Source organism: Echinops telfairi, unplaced genomic scaffold, assembly GCF_000313985.2.
Source record: "Echinops telfairi isolate 266 unplaced genomic scaffold, ASM31398v2 ScPeMD7_7457;HRSCAF=8495, whole genome shotgun sequence".
Classification (NCBI taxonomy): Eukaryota; Metazoa; Chordata; class Mammalia; order Afrosoricida; family Tenrecidae; genus Echinops; species Echinops telfairi.
This window is the reverse complement of record NW_022111357.1, coordinates 29176108-29195731: the sequence shown is the minus strand read 5'-3', so window position 1 is coordinate 29195731 and position 19624 is coordinate 29176108. Positions and strand designations below refer to the sequence as shown.

Below are 19624 nucleotides of genomic sequence, written 5' to 3'. Positions count from 1 at the left end.
GAAATGTACTGAACATATTTCTTAGGCTATTATGTTTTTTGGGAATTAAATCTAAACCCAGGAAACACAATTGTAACATTCAGTGACCTTCTTAATGATCCGCATGCACACTGTAGAATCCCATAAGCCACAGGTTGCCTACTGCCCCTTTTCAGAAAAACATAACTCAGTGACACCCACTTTGGGAAACGCTGCATAAAACTTCAGGAAAACACGTTTTCTCTGAAGACATATATGCCTTAGGATTGAGACTGGTCAAGTGATGACAAAATTAAGTAAATGACACATGAAAAACCTGTGTTTTACTGTATAAAGTGAATTTTCAACTTTGAAAATTGTTGCGCTTTTAAACCATTCCAAATGTTAATGGGTTAAGATCATGCTTTACATTTCTGATTCTGCCTGTTCAGATTGTAATCCTCAAGATATATCTGGATTCTGTTTTTCTTTTCCTTCTCCATTTTTGGGAGTCATTTCTAAATGCCTGTCCTCTATGAGGTAGTTTGAAGAGGAACTAATCAAACTTAAAATGAGGTGCACTTACAGCATCCCTGTGAAATGTAATGAGAATGTAGACGGGTATATAGGCAGTTTCTGGTCCACTTGGCTTGGAAAGCATTTACTCTTATGAGGAAACTGCAAAGATTACACTAAGCTCTCATTAGCACCGTCAAACTTCAATTAGAAGTGAGATGTAGTCTGGCTGAATTCACTTAAACCGCTCTGAAGTCTAGTCTCTTAATACTAGTGTTAACATCGTTAGAAATGTTCAGTGGCTGCCACTTTATTCCAGTACTGTTGAGCGAATAATAAAACTCTCTGGACAATTTTTGCTTTGCATTTTGTTGTTGATTTTTAATTTAAAAGAGGGAGCATACAAGTGTATCATCAAAACCCTGAATATCCCTGCCTAGACTAAATTATGCAAGTTTCAGAGAAAGACTTAAAAATGGTGCTAAAGCCTAGAGACGTTAAGGAACATTGAGTACCGCAGTTTCTCATTGGGGATTATGTAGCAATTCCATAAGTATTTCTTCAATTAATTTTCGTAAGATTGTTATTCTTGTATGTATCAAATGCCTGCGTCTAGACATCTGAGCTATTATCAAATGAGAAATGTCAAAAAATCCTATAAGACTTTGTAAAGTAAATGCAATTACATAAGACAACATTGGTGTGTTTTTCAGATTATAATTTTATTGAAAGTCCACTTGCACAATGTTAGACTCTAAAATTAGGTCCAAAGCACTACCATTTTGGTGGGTGGTTTAAATTTTTATTCAGTAGTTATTTTGAGATAAATCAACCAAGCAGATTGAAATACAGTTCACTTTTCTTTTAAAAAAATCAAACTGCATTTCACTTTGATAAGTTAGTTCCCTTAGCCTTGTAGTCTACTTTGAGTTAATAAGGGGAGCTGTTTCTGAAGGTGTGTCTAATTTTTCAGTTTGTGTGAGTATCCAAGCCTGTTATTTTAGATACTTAGGTTTTTTATGTGGCTTTTCCCCAATGTACATAAATATGCACAAAAATGGTCTCTTCACTCTTACTCTACCCCCATTCCATTTACAGAAACAGAAAGTGAAAATGAATTTCGCCCCTTGGATGAAAGGATAGATGAATTCCACCCCAAAGCAACAAGAACCCTCTTTATTGGCAACCTTGAAAAGACCACTACTTATCATGACCTTCGAAACATCTTCCAGCGCTTTGGAGAAATTGTGGTATGTTGCTTTCTACAATAAAATGCTTTTAGTTCTTTGTCATAAAAGAGCATAGCATAAATTCTGTATGTAAAGATGAGATTTAGATGGTTTGATAAATGGTTTTCTCATTTGTTCTGCGCATTTTTAACTCCTGTTAAAAGATCTGGAATAGCCCATTGAATACTGTTTTGTTTGTACGTATATAAAAATGTAATATGTGATATGGATGCCTTTTTGTTCACTTAAATTTTTTGTTTTGTTTACTTATATTAATGTTTTTTGTTTTCATTTTTGCAATCTGGTGATTTTTCAGTGCTATCTCTGGTTCTGTAAAAGATCAAATTCACATGTTGGTGGAAAAGCAGCAGATCATTGTGTGACTATTGTGTGGTGATGGGCCTCTCAGCCAGCTTTGCAGTCATGCAAAGGAGTTAAGGGGAGCTGTTTCTGAAGGTGTTTGTCATTCCGTGTTAATCTCGTGAGCTGAGAGTTAATATCGTAAGCTGAGAGTTTGCAAGCCCCTTCTTACAAGATGAAAGCTGTAGCCTTTCCGGTCCCCAGGACTGAAAGTTTGAACCAGCATTTAGTGAAAATAGTTTGGTTACGGCTTTGAGGTAACACTGACTAATATTTTTAAAAATAAGGAAATGACTTCTGTCATTCCTAGCTTCTTTCTCTGTATTAATCATGGGGAAGAAAGTTTCTGTTCTGTTTGGGCTTTGGAAAGTAAAGAAATGTCCAGATAGGAATAGGTATTGTTAGTCTTTCAGATGTATATGCCCTTCTGTCCATCCATCCTTCGTTATACATTACCACTCTGAGCAAATGATCTTGGTCTTGTAAACAGGACATTGTTTTTATGCATATGGTTGGCTTAAGCCGCAGTTTCTGCAGACTAGGAGCAAGAGACAGGAGTGATGGAAAGCAGCAGATACTATGTGATAAAGAAAAACACCAACAAAGCATTCATCTCCCTTTTCAATTGTTTTCATTGTTTTAAAATTCTTTCAGAGTGACATATACTTTTGATTCCAGTCTACTGCCTACTTAGGTGGGGGAGTTAGTCGGGGTGGGGCGCACTGAGTTTATGTCTCTGAGCACTAGCTTGTTTTGTTTTTTTTAACGTAGCTTTACTTTTTTGCTGTTTGGCATTCTTAAGTCTTTGAAGTGATTACACTTTTAGACATTCTTCTGTTTGAATGTAGCTACTGCTTTAAATTTTGGAGGAGTAGAAAAGACGTATTTGGGCTCGGAAATAGGCTTCCATCACCTGGGTTGCTTTTAAGAGCATTAATTCTAAAGATGAATCTCATTCTGGTGGAATGGTTGCTGCTTCATTGATAATAAATGATGCTGCAGCCAGAAGCACTCGGTTAGTGGAGGCCCCTTTCTCTTCAGTGGAGGCCCCTTGGGTCTTACACTGCACACGACGGCGAGAGTCACTGTGTGCTAACCACTCCTTTGACAACTTTGAGTAGAGACTGTTGCTTTGGTGTGAGACTCATCAAAGAGTTCTTTAAGTCGATTTTTCATTTTCCTCTGATTTCAAGTTTTGATTATTGGCTTGTGATCCTTAGGAAGGTTTAAGTGATCACAGTGCTTATTCTGCAGCATATGACCCAGGCCAGTATTGTTCAGGTACAAGTTTCACCGTCCAAATGTCTGCATTCTCTGAACCATTTTCATGAGTAAGCCAGGTTGGCTGACCACCTCCTCTCAGCAGGCAGGGCAGGAGTGACCGATATGAACATGGGTTTTGTGGATTACTGAGAGATGGGGGTTCTCCTTTATAGCATTTTCTTGAGTCCAGGGATATGTTTGGATCATCTTTACAGAGTATTGTTCAGACATTATATTTCCCGTCTTTCTGGATAGGAGAGGTATACTGACTAATCACCAGATTTGGTGAATATACTGATAGACTTATTGGGTCTTCTAATTCAGGATTTCATGTTTTAAATGGCCTTTTGAAAATGTGATTTCTTTTTAGTTTTTAATTTTCTCAGATTTTATATTTTAAATGGCCTGACCTCTACTAAGGATTTTAGCTATTGCAAAAGGAATTATTTCTTAGGTTTTTGTTAAATAGGTAACCTTTTTATTATCATGTTTCTCTGAACACTGGTATTATGGATTTAAAATGTTAAAGATTTGAGAGCTACAAAGAGACACAGGTAGAAAGGATTTCATGGTTGGTGACTATACTACTTATTTACAGTAGCATTAAAATGCACAATTTTAGGTAAGAAGATGATTATTGGAAGTAAATTTTTTTTGAGAAATGAGGCACCCCATATGGACTTAGTTTATTCTGATTTGTTTTCTTTTTGATCCATCAATAAATGGTATTAATTGGTCTTTATAGGATATTGATATTAAGAAAGTAAACGGAGTTCCTCAGTACGCATTCTTGCAATACTGTGATATTGCCAGCGTTTGTAAGGCTATTAAGAAGATGGATGGGGAGTACCTTGGAAACAATCGCCTCAAGGTAAGGGGATATGGATAAATTAATGTTACTATCATTTGTTTTATGTTTAAGATTTACATATGCGTGTGATTACCTAAAATGTAGTCATGGAGTTAGGTAATCTTGGGAGAAAGATGAGGCTGTCTGCTCTGTAAAGATTTACACCTCAGAAATCCTGTGTCAGGTCGCTATGAATCAGAATTGACTTGATGGCAGTGATTTGAGTTAGATAACCATAAAGGTATGAGACATTGTCTTTTCACCCTCGTCCGGTTAATTGTAATCTGAACTACTAATCTTCATCCAATTGGACTAGAATCTGAGCCAACTAATATCTGATTATCCATGCAGAATTTTAAAAAATTCTTTTATAAATTTTTATTTGATTTTAATCAAATGGTTTCTATTTGAGATGTTGATTTGCTAAAACTCCTACCAAAGACCAATTTTTTTCCAGAAGTGTGAAAGTAAATAATCGTAAGCTTCCCTAATAGAAATTTTGCCTTTTATGTTCAGCTGGGTTTTGGAAAGAGCATGCCTACAAACTGCGTGTGGTTAGATGGGCTTTCTTCCAATGTGTCGGATCAGTATCTAACTCGACATTTCTGCCGATACGGGCCTGTAGTAAAGGTAGGTTGGAGGTTTTCCTGTGTGGTTCAAAGTTCCTTCTGATTCCATTTTTCTTTGTATTCTGTCCTTTAAGTCCTAATTTTCTAGTGCCATCTTTTTCTTTTCTTCAATACCTCATAAATGAAATTTCTCATCAAGGTCTACAAGGGCATTTACATTGTTACCTTTGATATGAGCATTTTGAAAAACTGTTTTGAGCCAGATAAGATGATTAGTTTTTTAAATCGTCTGCATTGTACAGCTCAGTAGAAATGTCACCTTTCATTAGAAGTAGCCATTCTAATGATATGTTACTCACAACACACTACTAGGTGATGAGGCTTGGTTATTTTATATACATGTGTATGTGTGTATATACACATCATATATGTGTATGACTTTAAAAAGAAATTCACACAACAAAAGTTTCATTTACCTAGTGTTTACAGTGGTAATATGTCACATACCAAGGATATAATAGGAAAAGGGATTCTGGACCCCTTTAGGGTGTAGGTGAAGCTTTAACTCCTTAAAAGCAAATTTACTCTGATAGGTATGTTACACACTTTCTTAGTATCTTTTGTTGCTTGGAGGAAATACACATCTTTTAAATATTGCCACATGACAGGGTTACTTCCCATTCAACATCACTGAAATACATTATTCGGTATTTTTTTCCCAATCCTTTTCAGTGGTCTTTTTCTCCTTTTTTTGAGCCAAGGCTAAAATAACGTCCCGGGCAGTACTCCATCAACAAGGACAATGAAGTAAAACACAGAAAAACAAAATAAAGGCATACCATACCTCAAGCCACAGTATCCACGATACTAAACAGTCCCTGCATCTTTTATTGTGTTTTCACTCACGTGCATCATTAAGAAAAGTCTAAAATAATTTTTGGAATTAAAAACATGTATATACATATGTGTGTCCTGGGTGTGTAAGCACACATGCAAACACACACATCTTTTAATTTTCGTAGCAGTGTCCTTGAGACTTAGGATATTGTTGGGACTGACACTAAGCCCAGTGGATGAGGCTCTTATTTGGTTTTTGTTTGGTTGTTTTGTTCTTTACAGGTGGTGTTTGACCGCTTAAAAGGCATGGCCCTCGTTCTCTACAATGAAATTGAATATGCACAAGCGGCTGTAAAAGAGACCAAGGGGAGGAAGCTCGGTGGGAATAAAATTAAGGTGTGCAGAATGATACGAAGCAGAAGCAAGACAAAGTTGTACTTTCATCTGACCCCTTCACAACTGGCATTTTAGAGATTGCCAGTCAGGGGAGTTTATGCCTTCAATTTTTAAAGGAGATACATGATTTTTATACTCAACTAGTAGAAGAGAACAGGGTCTTTTAAACCATCAGCTACAAAAATTTCCCTAAAAATCTTTTCATTTGAAGACAGATGCTTCTCTATGTTTGGGGTTCCTAATGCTCACCTGTACATGCTCCTTGCAGGCCAGCCCACAGTCCCCTGTGGGCATCTGCACACCCAGAAGCTCAAATTGTCAATCAGTCCAGCTTCCTGAATTGGTCTTCTCTTCTTCTTCTTTCCTCTCCTCCTAAATAGTGGGTAACCACTGAAAGCATGATCTTTTGTCTGGTTTATTTGTTTAAAACAAGTATTTATCACAGCTGGAAGAAATTTATGCACTTAATAACTGTGATGGTCAATTGAAATGTCTTTATGAAATAAAATGAGAGAGTATTGATTGTAGATATCAACTATTTTAATGATTTTGAAACCCAGCTGTTAGTAAGTTTAAATATTCTTCCATATCTTGTTTTATATTTTAACTGTGGTTTAGTAGATTTTTGCACTGAAATTACTAAATTTAGTTGGTCTGATTATTTAATTCAGTAACGTCGTGTTAGATGTTGCTTGCCACCCCCCACCCCCGCTCAAGATTGGAGTCTGGAACTCTAGCTTACAATTCTGTATCAAGATGAGTGCAGAATTTATTTGAGAGTGATTTCAAAGTACATAGTTTCATTGACAAGGACTTTTGCACTTAATTCAGATAGACGGCTAGTTCCTGAAATTTGTCCTTAAAGACTATGTTGGGAATAGTTTGCAAATTGAAGTGTAAGACTATTATCAAATACCTGCTATCTCTCCCCCCACCCCATCACTTTTTTTAAGGTGGATTTTGCAAATCGGGAAAGTCAGTTGGCATTTTACCACTGCATGGAGAAATCTGGTCAAGATATCCGAGACTTCTATGAAATGTTAGCAGAAAGAAGGTACATATTTTAAACCCATCAATTAAACATGAATTTTATAATTTCAAATACAAAAAATTTAGATGAGATTAAATTTATTTTTCATCTTTTATTATAACATTATCCTTGTCCCTGTAAAACTAAACCTCTTTTTCTCCTTATATGAAAGCCGTAGTAGTTTCTTTAAGAATACATTTTCATTTGGCTCACAATTGTTGGGGTTACCTGAATCGCAATTGGAGTTTTTGCTACCCTTAGTTCGAATGAGTTAATGTTTTGATAGATTATAACTTTATGTACAAAATCAATTTGAAAACACTTTCTTTTTTTATTGTTAGTAGTTTTAAGTCAAATGTAATAACACATTGTAGACTACATAATAAACTGTTAAATGCACTACATATTTGGTAATGGTATCATGTTTGTTACCATGTGTGTTCTCATACATTTATCTTAAAAAGTCAACAAGGAAGAACGAACACCCTGCCGCTTTGTCAAATTCAGGGCCTACCTCCCTCGTGGCCGGCACTGGCCCCAAGCTGTCAGGGAAACACTGGAGCTCATAAGCCCTGTTCTCTCTCCTGGCCTCAGGAATGGATTTTGTAACAGACACCAGCCTTCTAGACTTTGAGTAGAGAGAGAAGGGTGCAGTCAGGGTTGGGATTGAGGTAGACTTTGTAAAGACTATAAACAGCTGTATTGTAGTTTAGAATTTAAGTAATTTGTGAATCAATAAATCAAAGCACATATAATTGAGTAATTTTGGCAACGTAGAAAATAAATCTTATTCCCCTTGTTAACATTTTTCAGTTATGGTACTGTAGGGTTGATTTTTTTCCCTCCTCCTGGGCTGCTTACAGGAAATATAGTACATTTAAGATCTCAAAATGCAATCCTATCTTCTTTAACTTACAACTGTCTTATAACTAACTGGTGGCTAGTTTTTTTTTAAGTGAATATATGAAAATATCCTGTCACAATGCCCAGAAGGCAGTGGTGGTGTAATGGGTGACGTGGGTTCCATTCCCGGCCAGCGCACCTCATGAGTAGTGTCATCCCTGCCTGTCAGGAGAGTAAGCTTCAGTGGCCTCTTCATCTGAGCTGCACTAGAAAGAACTGCCCTAAGACTAGCCAGCAGAAACTCTGAATCCCAGTGACCCATCCCAGTGCAGGAGTGGCCATGAGTCAGGGCCAACTCAACAGCAGTTGGCAGCTGCATAATGCTACCAGATGCTTCATCAGTGGACCCTTTTCTATTTGGAAGCTACTATCCATTTAAGCCTATTGCACACTGGGTTTCATTTGAGTCTTCATGTACTCAGGGAGGTCGGGCCATGACTGTGGTCAGACAGCTGAATGCTTTTGATGATAACATCAGCGGCTACTAAATGCTTGGGCTGCTACTTGTGGCCGTTCGGAAGTTTGGACGGTGTACAATCACATGAATCTCCGGAGTCATCTCAAATCTTGGCCATAGTCAGCTCCTTGGGCACTCTGTAGAGGAGATGCTGCACATGCTATGGTGTATTGTCCAGCTCCTTGAGAGCAGGGACTCTCTTTGTTCCTTATAGCCATAAGGCCCAGCAAATTATGTGCAACAGTTTTCTTAATTGCTCTATTTTCATAATTGTTATTTTCAGAACAGTGCCCTAGCACTACTGTTCACACATGTACATTGGGATGTTAGGATTTCCGCCCTGTGTTTTTGGATATAGTTGTAGTTTATTTAATTTAAAAAAAATGTTAATACTGTTCTTTAAATATGCCCAGTATAATTTACTTGCAAGATTGCTGGCCAATATTTAGGCAGTGAATCTGATTCCTAAGGAATGCATGTGGAAGGATCCTCTTGAACCAACTATGCTAGCATAGCTGTCGCTGACTCTGACTCATAACAGCTCTGTCGGGCAGAGTTGAACTGCTCGTGTGATTTCCAGTTGCTGTACATCTTAACAGACTGCACGTCTTTCTCCTGCAGAGTGGATTGAACTGCTTCCCTTTGTTAGCAGCCAAGCGTTTACCCACGCGCCACCAGGACTCCTTAGATCATAAAACAGCATCTCTCTTTTAACCCAGAGAGTTTGGTATAAATGCAAGTAATAATGCATTATTGATGCTTGCAGTGACGCTTCATGTTAACTCAAGATGTTTCATTTGCCATTAAAAGGCTTAGAATCACCCAATAGCAAACTCCGACCTAGTTTTGTAAAGTTTATTCTTTTGATGACTCTTCAAATACCTGCTCTGAGCCAGCACTGGTACAAGAGGTAGGGAAATGGTGGCTAACAAGACAAAACCAGTGGTCATTATGGGTCCTGGGTTCTAGTTTTGGTTTATTTCACTGAGCCCATAATGGCAGCACTGTGCGGAATGAATAGTCCATGCCTACTTGAGAGAACAAAATTTTGTAATAGGGTGTAAACAATAGTGAAGGAGTTGGTTTCTGAAACTGGTATATTTCATTTTATATAACACACATGTTCTTGTGTGTATATTTAATCCTATTTTGATAGCACCATGACAGGTCACTGCGTGAAAAACCCCACTGTGATTTCCTTAGAAATGGAAGAATCCGCTGAGACCCTTGGTGCCTTAGTAACTAGCCTAGCAACTGTAGAATCCTCTGGGGCTCCTGGCCAAGGCGGGCTCTGCCGGTTGGTAGCCAAGGACCTCGGAAACCTCGCCCTAGATCAGTTCCCAGCCTCCCGGGTTAGGGAACAATACTCTCCCTGCCCTGGGACCTTGGAACCATCAGTTGGCTTCTGGGGAACTAAGGGACAGCCCAAGGCCAGAAGCACTTCTGGGGTGGGGGTGGGGGGGCGCTGACATGCCCATATTATATGACAGGTAGTCGTCTTCCTGCCCTTATGATGTAAGTGCAGTCAACATGCACACTGAGATAGGTGTACCTGTGCTGTTTGGAGACCCTTTCAGCAACACATTTTGCACACAATGTTTGTTATATTTGCATTTCGTAAAACGAGGCCCCAAAAGTCTTACTCTGTTTTTTCACCTAGTTACAAATTGACTTTTACTCTCCGTGTGGTAAGAGTTGACAGGTTTTTGTTTTTAATGCAGCAAGCACAAAATCGCTAGCAGAAGTTGAATTTTTTAAAAAAGAAAGAAATTAAACAAAGCAACAAAACCTGACTTTCAAATAGCACTTTCTGTATAAACCTCTGGCGCTCTCCACTGAATCCATAATTTTTTTTAATAGTTAATGTATACATAATTTTTTTTTTAACCTAGTTATATAGTTGGAGTCCTGGAGGTATAGTTGTTACGTGTTGGGCTGCGGTCTGTGTGGTTGGCAGTTCAAAACCACCAGCAGCTCCAGAGGAGAAAGACTTTTTACTCCTGTAAACAGTTATAGTCTGGGAAACCCACAGGGGGACGCTGTGAGTCAGCATTGATGACTGTGAGCTCGGTTTGAATTAACCCAACTCACTGCCATTGAATGGATTCCACCAACTCATGACTGTCCCTCTGAGTTCCCGAGACTGTACCTCTTTGCAGAAGTAGAAAGCCCAGACTCTCACCTGAGGAGTTAGCAGCCCAATGGAGCAAAAAAGAAAAGAAAAGAAATGGAATAGTCCTGTTAGATTGTTTGTAGCCATCCCAGAGTTGTTAGTTGGCAGGCTGGGTAAATCCAGTAAAGGCCAAGGATGTGCCTCGCATCGTGTTAGAAACGTTTTCACAGGTGCTTTCTTATTCTTCATTTCGTGACAACCCTTTGAAGAGAAGTCATCACATTTTGCATGTGAGGAAACGAGTTCAGAGAGATTAAGCATCAGAATATTTTTGAGGTGTTAGACTACATACTGTTCAGGTCACATAGGTGGTAAGATTCTAATGATGTACCTTTTAAAACTGACTGTTTCCCAAATTGTGATATGAAGTGATTGTGAAATGCTTAGAAGTATGGCATTTCTACTATTTAATACTGGTGTCCATTATAAATCACTATATACCACCTAAATTACCAAAGAATGAAAAAGGGTTGCACCAGCATTGGCTAATAGATACAAAATACAATATAATAGGATTTGAAAATTTCAAATAGCCCATTAAAAAAAGAAAAGTACATTTCAATGTGTAATCAGTGTGAATACATTATTGCGAGTTTTTTCTTTCTTGAAACCAAGTCTATGAAATCGAGTGTGTAATTTACACTTTGAGCACAAGTTGTGCCAGATAGACCAGATTTCTGGCACAGGCCTAAATAATGGGGATGATTTTTAGAAGCAGGTTTTTCTGATCATCTATATGCAATTTGATGCATGTAAGTGCCAAAGAAACAAAAAGGGCTAATCCATTGTTGTTGGTTCAATTTTTTGGCAGAGAAGAGCGAAGGGCATCTTATGACTACAGCCAAGATCGTACATACTACGAGAATGTTCGTACTCCAGGCACATATCCTGAGGATTCCAGAAGGGACTATGCAGCTCGAGGGAGAGAATTTTATTCCGAATGGGAAACTTACCAAGGAGACTACTATGAATCACGCTATTATGATGACCCTCGAGAATACAGGGATTACAGAAATGATCCTTATGAGCAAGATATTCGGGAATACAGTTACAGGCAAAGGGAACGAGAACGTGAAAGATTTGAGTCTGAACGGGACCGAGACCACGAGAGGAGGCCAATTGAACGAAGTCAGAGTCCCGTCCACTTGCGACGCCCACAGAGTCCTGGCACATCTCCCTCCCAGTCTGAGAGGCTGCCCAGTGATTCTGAGAGGAGGATGTACAGCCGGTCCTCGGACCGCAGTGGCAGCTGTAGCTCCCTTTCCCCTCCACGATACGACAAACCTCGTGTGGAGCGCCATTCAAAAAATGAAAAGACAGATAAAGAACGAACGCTTGAACATCCCGAGAGAGGGGAGAGAGAGAGACGCATAACAAGAAAGGAAAAAGTGGAGAAGGACAAAGCCGAAAAGCAAAAACGCAAAGGGAAAATTCATTCCTCCAGTTCTCAGTCCTCAGAAACAGATCAAGAAAATGAGAGAGAACTGAGCCCCGAAAAGCCAAGGAGCTCTAGTAAACCGAGCAGAGAGAAAGCGGACAAAGAAGGGCTAGCCCGAAATCGCCTGGAACTTATGCCTTGTGTGGTTCTGACGCGAGTGAAAGAAAAAGAGGGCAAGGTTATTGAGCACGCCGCCTTTGAGAAACTGAAAACCAAGCTCGATAACGACACTGTCAAACTGTCTGTCCCAGATCAAAAACTTCAGGCCTCTCAAGCTGAGCCTGCAAAATCAGACCTCTCTAAAGTGGAATCTGTTAGACTAAAAGTGCCAAAGGATAAGGGCCTTTCTAGCCACATAGAAGTGGTGGATAAAGAAGGCAGGCTTAAGCCCAGGAAGCTCCTGAAGCCCGAGCAGACTGCTGACGGGGTCAGTGCTGTGGATCTGGAGAAATTGGAAGCTAGGAAAAGACGCTTTGCAGATTCAAATTTCAAAGCAGAACGTCAGAAATTGGAAGTCAAGAAAAGCAGTCTAGAGTTAGAGGAAGCTAGGGTGCTTTTGAAAAAGCAGCATGACCTATCATCTAGAGATGTCATTGTGCTGAGGGAAGGTGAGTCTGAAAGAAAGCCTGCGCGGAAAGAAATTCTTAAAAGAGAATCCAAAAAAATCAAACTGGATAGACTTACTGCTGTTCCCAGCCCCAAAGACTGTCAGGAGCTTGCCAGTATTTCTGTTGGGGTTGGCTCAAGGCCCAGCACAGACCTACAAGCAAGGCTGGGAGAACCAGTAGGCGAACTTGCGGAAAATCAAGAGAGCCAACCCAAAAAACCCACTTCCTCAAAACCACAGCTCAAGCAGCTACAGCTGTCGGGCGACCAAGGACCAGAGAAAGAGGATCTTAGGAAAAACTACTGCCATCTTCGCGAGGAGACACCTGAACGTAAAGCAGGCCAAGAGAAACCACATTCGGTAGCTGCTGAAGAAAAAATTGGCATTGATATTGATCACACACAGAGTTACCGCAAACAAATGGAGCAGAGTCGGAGAAAACAGCAGATGGAGATGGAAATAGCCAAGTCTGAGAAATTTGGCAGCCCTAAAAAAGATATAGATGACTATGAAAGGCGTAGCCTTGTTCATGAAGTGGGCAAACCTCCCCAAGATGTCACCGATGACTCTCCTCCCAGCAAAAAGAAAAGGATGGATCATGTTGATTTTGATATCTGCAGCAAGAGAGAGAGGAATTATAGAAGTTCACGTCAAATCAGTGAAGATTCTGAAAGGACTGGTTGCTCGCCCAGCATCCGACTGGGTTCCTTCCATGAAGATGACGACCCACTGAGCTCCCCTAGGTTAGTGACAGTAAAAGGGTCCCCTAAAGTAGATGACAAAGGTCTTCCCTATGCTAATATCACAGTCAGGGAAGAGTCCCTAAAGTTTAATCCCTATGATTCTAGCAGGAGAGAACAGATGGCAGACATGGCCAAGATAAAGCTGTCTGTCTTGAGTTCTGAAGAAGAACTACATCGTTGGGACTCTCAGTTGAAACAAGATGCTAGCAGATTTGATGTGAGTTTCCCAAACAGCATAATTAAGAGAGACAGCCTTCGAAAGAGGTCTGTGCGAGACTTGGAACCTGGTGAGGTGCCTTCTGATTCTGATGACGATGGTGATCACAAGTCCCACTCCCCCAGAGCCTCTGCACTGTTTGAAAGTTCCCCACTGCCTTTCATCTTGAGGGACAGAGAGGACAAGCTCCGTGAGCGAGAGGAGAGACTCTCCGCTTCTTTAGAAAGGAACAAGTTCTATTCTTTTGCACTGGATAAGACAATCACCCCAGACACTAAGGCTTTGCTTGAAAGAGCCAAGTCCCTCTCTTCATCTCGAGAAGAAAATTGGTCTTTTCTCGATTGGGACTCTCGATTTGCTACTTTTCGAAACAACAAAGATAAAGAAAAGGTGGACTCTGCTCCCAGGCCTATTCCGTCCTGGTACATGAAAAAGAAGAAAATCCGAACGGACGCCGATGGGAAGATGGACGCTAAAAAAGATGACCATAAAGAAGAAGAGCAGGAAAGGCAAGAACTCTTTGCTTCTCGCTTTTTACACAGCTCAATCTTTGAGCAAGATTCCAAGCGACTGCAGCACCTCGAGAGAAAAGACGGAGACTCAGACTGTGTTCCCGGCAGGTTGTATGGGAGGCAGGCATCTGATGGCGGCGCAAGCAGCACAGCTGATTTAGTTCAAGAGCCAGTTGTTCTATTTCATAGCAGATTTATGGAACTCACCCGAATGCAGCAGAAAGAAAAAGAAAAAGACCAAAAGCCCAAAGAAACGGAAAAACAGGAAGATGCAGAGAATCAACCCAAGACCCCAGAACCTGCTTCTGAGAACAGAGAGTCAGAACTGAAAACCCCGTCTTCAGTTGGGCCTCCTAGTACCACCGTCCCGGCCGTAACCCCGGACTCGGCACCATCAACACCGGAGAAGACGACGGCGAGTGAGAAGCCAACGGAGGTGCCTGCAGTAGCAGAAGAAAAGACTGCGGAGCCTGCCCCGGTCTCAGAAGAAGCAAAAGCGGGATCCGAACGGACGCCTGCCCCTGTGGAACAACCTGCACAAGGAAGCTCGCACCCGGGAGTAGACACCAGTAAAGATGCCGCTGTGCCTTCCTCAGTGGCTGAAGAAAGCTCACCAACTGACCAGCTGCCTTTTCTGGACGCCAAGCCTCCAACTCCCGGGGCCTCATTTTCCCAGGCAGAGAGCAGTGTAGATCCAGAGCCCAATAGGACCCTACCACTTCCCAAGCCAACTCCAACGCCTGAGGAAGCCAATGAGCCAAAGGTGGAGAAACCCGACTCGGCTGCTAATGTTGAGCCAAATCAAAAGACTGAAGTCGTTCCTGCCGTTCAGCCTCGGGCTTCTGAAGAGTTAGAGGCTGAGCCTCCAGTTGCTGCAAAAGATAAAAAGCCAAACAAAAGTAAACGTTCCAAGACCCCAGTTCAGGCAGCTGCTGTCAGCACTGTGGAGAAGCCCGTCACCAGGAAGAGTGAGAGAATAGACCGAGAAAAGCTAAAGCGGTCCAGTTCTCCTCGGGGAGAAGCACAGAAACTGCTAGAATTAAAGATGGAGGCTGAGAAAATTACCAGGACTGCTTCTAAAACCCCTGCTGGGGATCCTGAACACCTGGAGCCAAGCTTGCCCCTCAGCCGGACCCGGCGCCGAAACGTCAGGAGTGTGTATGCAACCATGGGGGACACCGAGAGCCGCTCTCCGGTCAAAGAGCCCCCGGAGCAGCCAAGACTGACCAGGAAGAGGTTGGAGCGAGAGCTTCAAGAAGCGGCAGCAGCCCCTACGACCCCTCGGAGGGGGAGGCCCCCCAAAACACGCCGTCGAGCTGAAGAAGATGAGGCTGAGCCAAAAGAACCAGTTGAAACACCCAAACCAGCGGAGGGATGGAGGTCCCCTCGAGCTCAAAAACTCACTGCCGCTGCTGGCTCCCAGGGGAAAGGCAAGGGGAAACACGACCCCAAATCTGATGCCGCAGCGGAACGCCTGGAGACTGCCACTGAGGTGGGTTCTCAGGGGAACGCGAAAGAAAACAGTACAAAAGCCAAGCCTGCTGAAGAAGCAGGAAGTGAACAGAAACATGACCGAAAGGACGTGGGTACAGGCAGGACCCCCCCAGACCCTCCCCCAGTTGAAGGGCTAGAGAAGAAAACAACCCCTGAAAAAAACTCCAAGTCCAAGAGAGGAAGGGCGCGAAATTCGAGGTCAGCAGTGGACAGATCGGCCAACCTGAAGGCCGTGGATGCTAGCGCAGGTGCCCGGGCAGCTACGAGGCTGGCAGGAGATCCGGAAGCTGGGGTTACCGCAGTCTCCCCCGAGAAAGGCGAGAGTCCCCCAAAGGAGGGTAGTTTATCATCCCAGCTGAAAAGTGACCCGGTTGATCCAGAGAAGGAACCAGAGAAGGAAGATGTGTCTGATTCTAAGCGTAACCCAGAAGCAACACAGTTGGCCAAGCAGATGGAGCTGGAGCAAGCCGTGGAGAACATTGCAAAGCTCACGGAAACTTCAGCCGCCTCGGCCTACAAGGCTGCAGCCTCAGATGCACCCGAGGGCCGAGCCTCGGAGGACAGTCGGGACAAGCCGGCCCATCAAGCTAGTGAAACGGAACTTGCTGCGGCCATTGGCTCCATCATCAATGACTTTTCTGGGGAGCCAGAAAACTTCCCAGCCCCTCCCACTTACCCCTCAGAGCCTACAGCAGATGTTCAGCCCAACCCTCCAGGGCCACAGCCTCCCGAGGAAGGAATGGAGCCTGAGACAGACGAGGCCGTGTCTGGCATCTTGGAGACTGAGGCTGCTGCAGACTCTTCTGGGCCACCTGCCAGTGCTCCTAACACCTCGACAGGCCCAGCAGACACCAAGGAGACCAGAGGAAAAGGCAGCGCACCCTCTGACTCCGTGCAAGAAGCCAGAGGGGCCAAAGAAGCAGAAGTCGTGCGGAGAGACAAAGGGCGCCAGAAGACCACTCGGTCGCGCCGCAAAAGGCAAACAAACAGGAAAGCCGGGGCTGTGGCAGAGCCCCCTGCCTCTGAGCCTGAACAGGTGCAAAGCAAGAGTCCGGCTGCAAAAGAGGAGGAGGCGGTGGTGGTCCCTGCACCTGAAACCCCACAGGAAGAAAAGCCCCGCACCCCCGAGCCCAAGTCATGTGCTTCTGACCTCAGCAAGACTCCACCCAGGGAGAGCGTATCCCAGGAGAGCAGCGTTGAAGAAAAGACACCAACCAAAGGGCCGGCACCCCCAGACCTATCCACCCCTTCTCAGCCAGTCCCAGGAGACGACGACCATCCAGTCAGATTCAAGGTACATTCGATTATTGAAAGTGACCCAGTAACCCCACCCAGTGACTCTAGCACCCCTACTCCCACCGTTCCTTCGGTAACCGCAGCAAAGCTCCCACCGCAGAGTTCCCCTCCCACAGTGACCGAGTGGCTCACAAGGCAGGAGGAGCCACGAGCTCAGTCGACACCATCTCCGGCTCTTCCCCCAGACACCAAAGCCTCTGACGTCGCCCCCAGCTCCAGTACCCTGAGGAAGATCCTCATGGACCCCAAATACGCATCTGCCACAGGGGTGGCTTCCACGAGCGTCACAGCCTCCATTGCGGAGCCTGTCAGCGCCGCCCCTTGCTTGCAGGAAGCCCCGGCCCCGCCCCCACCTGTTGAACCGAAGAAGCCTCTCGTAGAGGAGAAAGCACCCGCGCCAGTAGCCAGCACCTCGGACGTGCAAGCCTTAGAGGTTCCAGTATCTACCGATAAAGAAAAACCGGCTCCAGTTATTGCTCCCAAAATCACATCCGTCATTAGCCGGATGCCCGTCAGCATTGATTTGGAGAATTCACAGAAGATAACGCTGGCGAAACCTGCTCCTCAAACTCTGACCGGCCTGGTGAGCGCCCTGACCAGCCTGGTGAACGTCTCACTGGTCCCAGTCAATGCCCTGACTGGCCCAGTGAATGCTCTGAAAGGGCCGGTGAAGGGTTCGGTAACGACGCTGAAGGGCCTGGTGAACACGCCTGCCGGTCCTGTGAACGTCCTCAAAGGGCCAGTGAATGTCCTGACGGGTCCTGTGAATGTTCTCACCGCTCCCGTGAATGCTGCGGTGGGCACAGTGAGCGCCACCCCGGGGGCAGTGAACACAGCCACAGGCACCATCAATGCCGCCACTGGCACAGTGACCGTCGCCACAGGGGCGGTGACCTCGGCATCCGGCGGTGTGACTGCCACAACGGGTGCAGTCACCATGGCTGCGGGGGCAGTGATTGCACCAGCGGCAAAGTGCAAGCCGAGAACGAACACTAACGAAAACAACCGGTTCCACCCAGGATCCATGTCTGTGATTGACGAGCGCCCAGCTGACACCGGCTCGGGGGCTGGACTGCGTGTGAACACCTCAGAAGGGGTTGTGCTCCTGAGCTATTCAGGGCAGAAGACTGAAGGCCCACAGCGCATCAGCGCAAAGATCAGTCAGATCCCCCCAGCCAGTGCGATGGACATTGAGTTCCAGCAGTCAGTGTCCAAGTCCCAGGTCAAACCCGATTCTGTCACACCATCTCAGCCTCCACCCAAAGGCCAAGCCCCATCAGGCTATGCGAATGTGGCCACCCACTCCACCCTGGTACTGACTGCCCAGACGTATAATGCGTCTCCGGTGATCTCCTCCGTTAAGGCCGACCGGCCATCCTTGGAGAAGCCTGAGCCCATTCACCTCTCCGTGTCCACCCCTGTCACTCAGGGCGGCACCGTGAAGGTGCTCACTCAGGGCCTCAACACCTCCCCGGTGCTGGTGCACAACCAGCTTGTCCTCACCCCGAGCATCGTGACCACCAATAAAAAGCTCGCTGACCCCGTGACCCTCAAAATTGAGACTAAGGTCCTCCAACCAGCCAGCCTGGGATCAGCTCTCACCCCCCATCACCCTCCTGCTCTGCCCAGCAAACTGCCCCCAGATGTGAACCACATCAACTCGGGGCCCAGCACCCCAACAGACCGGACTGTCTCCCATCTGGCTGTCACGAAGCCAGACGCACATCCTCCCCGACCGAGTGGGCCCGCTCCATCCCCGTTTCCAAGAGCTTGTCACCCGAGCAGTACTACGTCCACGGCCCTCTCCACCAATGCCACGGTCATGTTGGCCGCCGGCATCCCTGTGCCCCAGTTCATCTCCAGCATACACCCGGAGCAGTCGGTCATCATGCCACCTCACAGCATCACACAGACCGTGTCCCTCAGTCACCTGTCGCAGGGCGAGGTGAGGATGACCACGCCCACGCTGCCCAGCATCACCTACAGCATCCGCCCAGAGACACTCCACTCTCCCCGGCCCCCCCTGCAGCCCCAGCAGATAGAGGTCAGGGCCCCACAGCGTGCAGGCACACCCCAGCCGGCCCCGGCCCCGGCCCCGGCTCCTCAGCACCCTCCCGAAGAAGAGGTGCACTACCACCTCCCTGTCGCTCGCACCACAGCCCCTGTGCAGTCGGAGGTGTTGGTCATGCAGTCTGAGTACCGGCTGCACCCCTACACAGTGCCTCGGGACGTGAGGATCATGGTCCACCCACACGTGGCCACAGTCAGCGAGCAGCCCCGGGCGGCAGAGGGCATGGTGAAGGTGTCGCCAGCCAGCAAGGCCCCTCCACAGCCAGGGAAGGAAGCTGCCAAGACACCTGATGCCAAAGCAGCACCTGCCTCCCACGGCGAAGCCCGCATCCTCACAGTCACCCCCAGCAACCAGCTGCAGGGGCTGCCGCTGACTCCTCCTGTGGTGGTCACCCACGGGGTGCAGATTGTGCACTCAAGTGGGGAGTTGTTCCAGGAGTATAGGTACGGTGACATCCGTGCTTACCACGCTCCCGCTCAGCTCACACACACTCAGTTTCCTGCCACCGCCTCCATCGGCCCACCTTCCCGGACCAAGACCCCTGCGCAGGTGAGGGCCTGGCTGGCTGGCAGCAGCATTGTGGGGAGCAAGCAGCCCTTCGCTCAGGAGGGAGGCGGGAGGATGAATCTAGAGTCCAGGTGGGGTCTGACATGTGTTGGACTTTTTATGAGACTCCAGCCAAGCACAGGAATGACCCAAATTTCA

General features: G+C 45.2%; 1 protein-coding gene and 1 non-coding gene across 2 annotated transcripts in view; both read left to right on the top strand.

The window, feature by feature from the left end:
* The window catches only part of SPEN (spen family transcriptional repressor), a 129121-nt gene that overhangs the window by 106563 nt on the left and 2934 nt on the right, over positions 1 to 19624 (top strand). The window contains exons 6-11 of the mRNA XM_004705164.2: positions 1573 to 1724; positions 4072 to 4197; positions 4693 to 4806; positions 5865 to 5978; positions 6932 to 7032; positions 11353 to 19468. Of these exons, the coding sequence (XP_004705221.2) occupies positions 1573 to 1724; positions 4072 to 4197; positions 4693 to 4806; positions 5865 to 5978; positions 6932 to 7032; positions 11353 to 19468 (8723 nt within the window). The remainder of the gene's footprint in view (positions 1 to 1572; positions 1725 to 4071; positions 4198 to 4692; positions 4807 to 5864; positions 5979 to 6931; positions 7033 to 11352; positions 19469 to 19624) is intronic.
* LOC115872777 lies at positions 7496 to 7626 on the top strand. Its single transcript, XR_004048025.1, has one exon. It is a non-coding gene; the product is annotated as a small nucleolar RNA SNORA5 (small nucleolar RNA).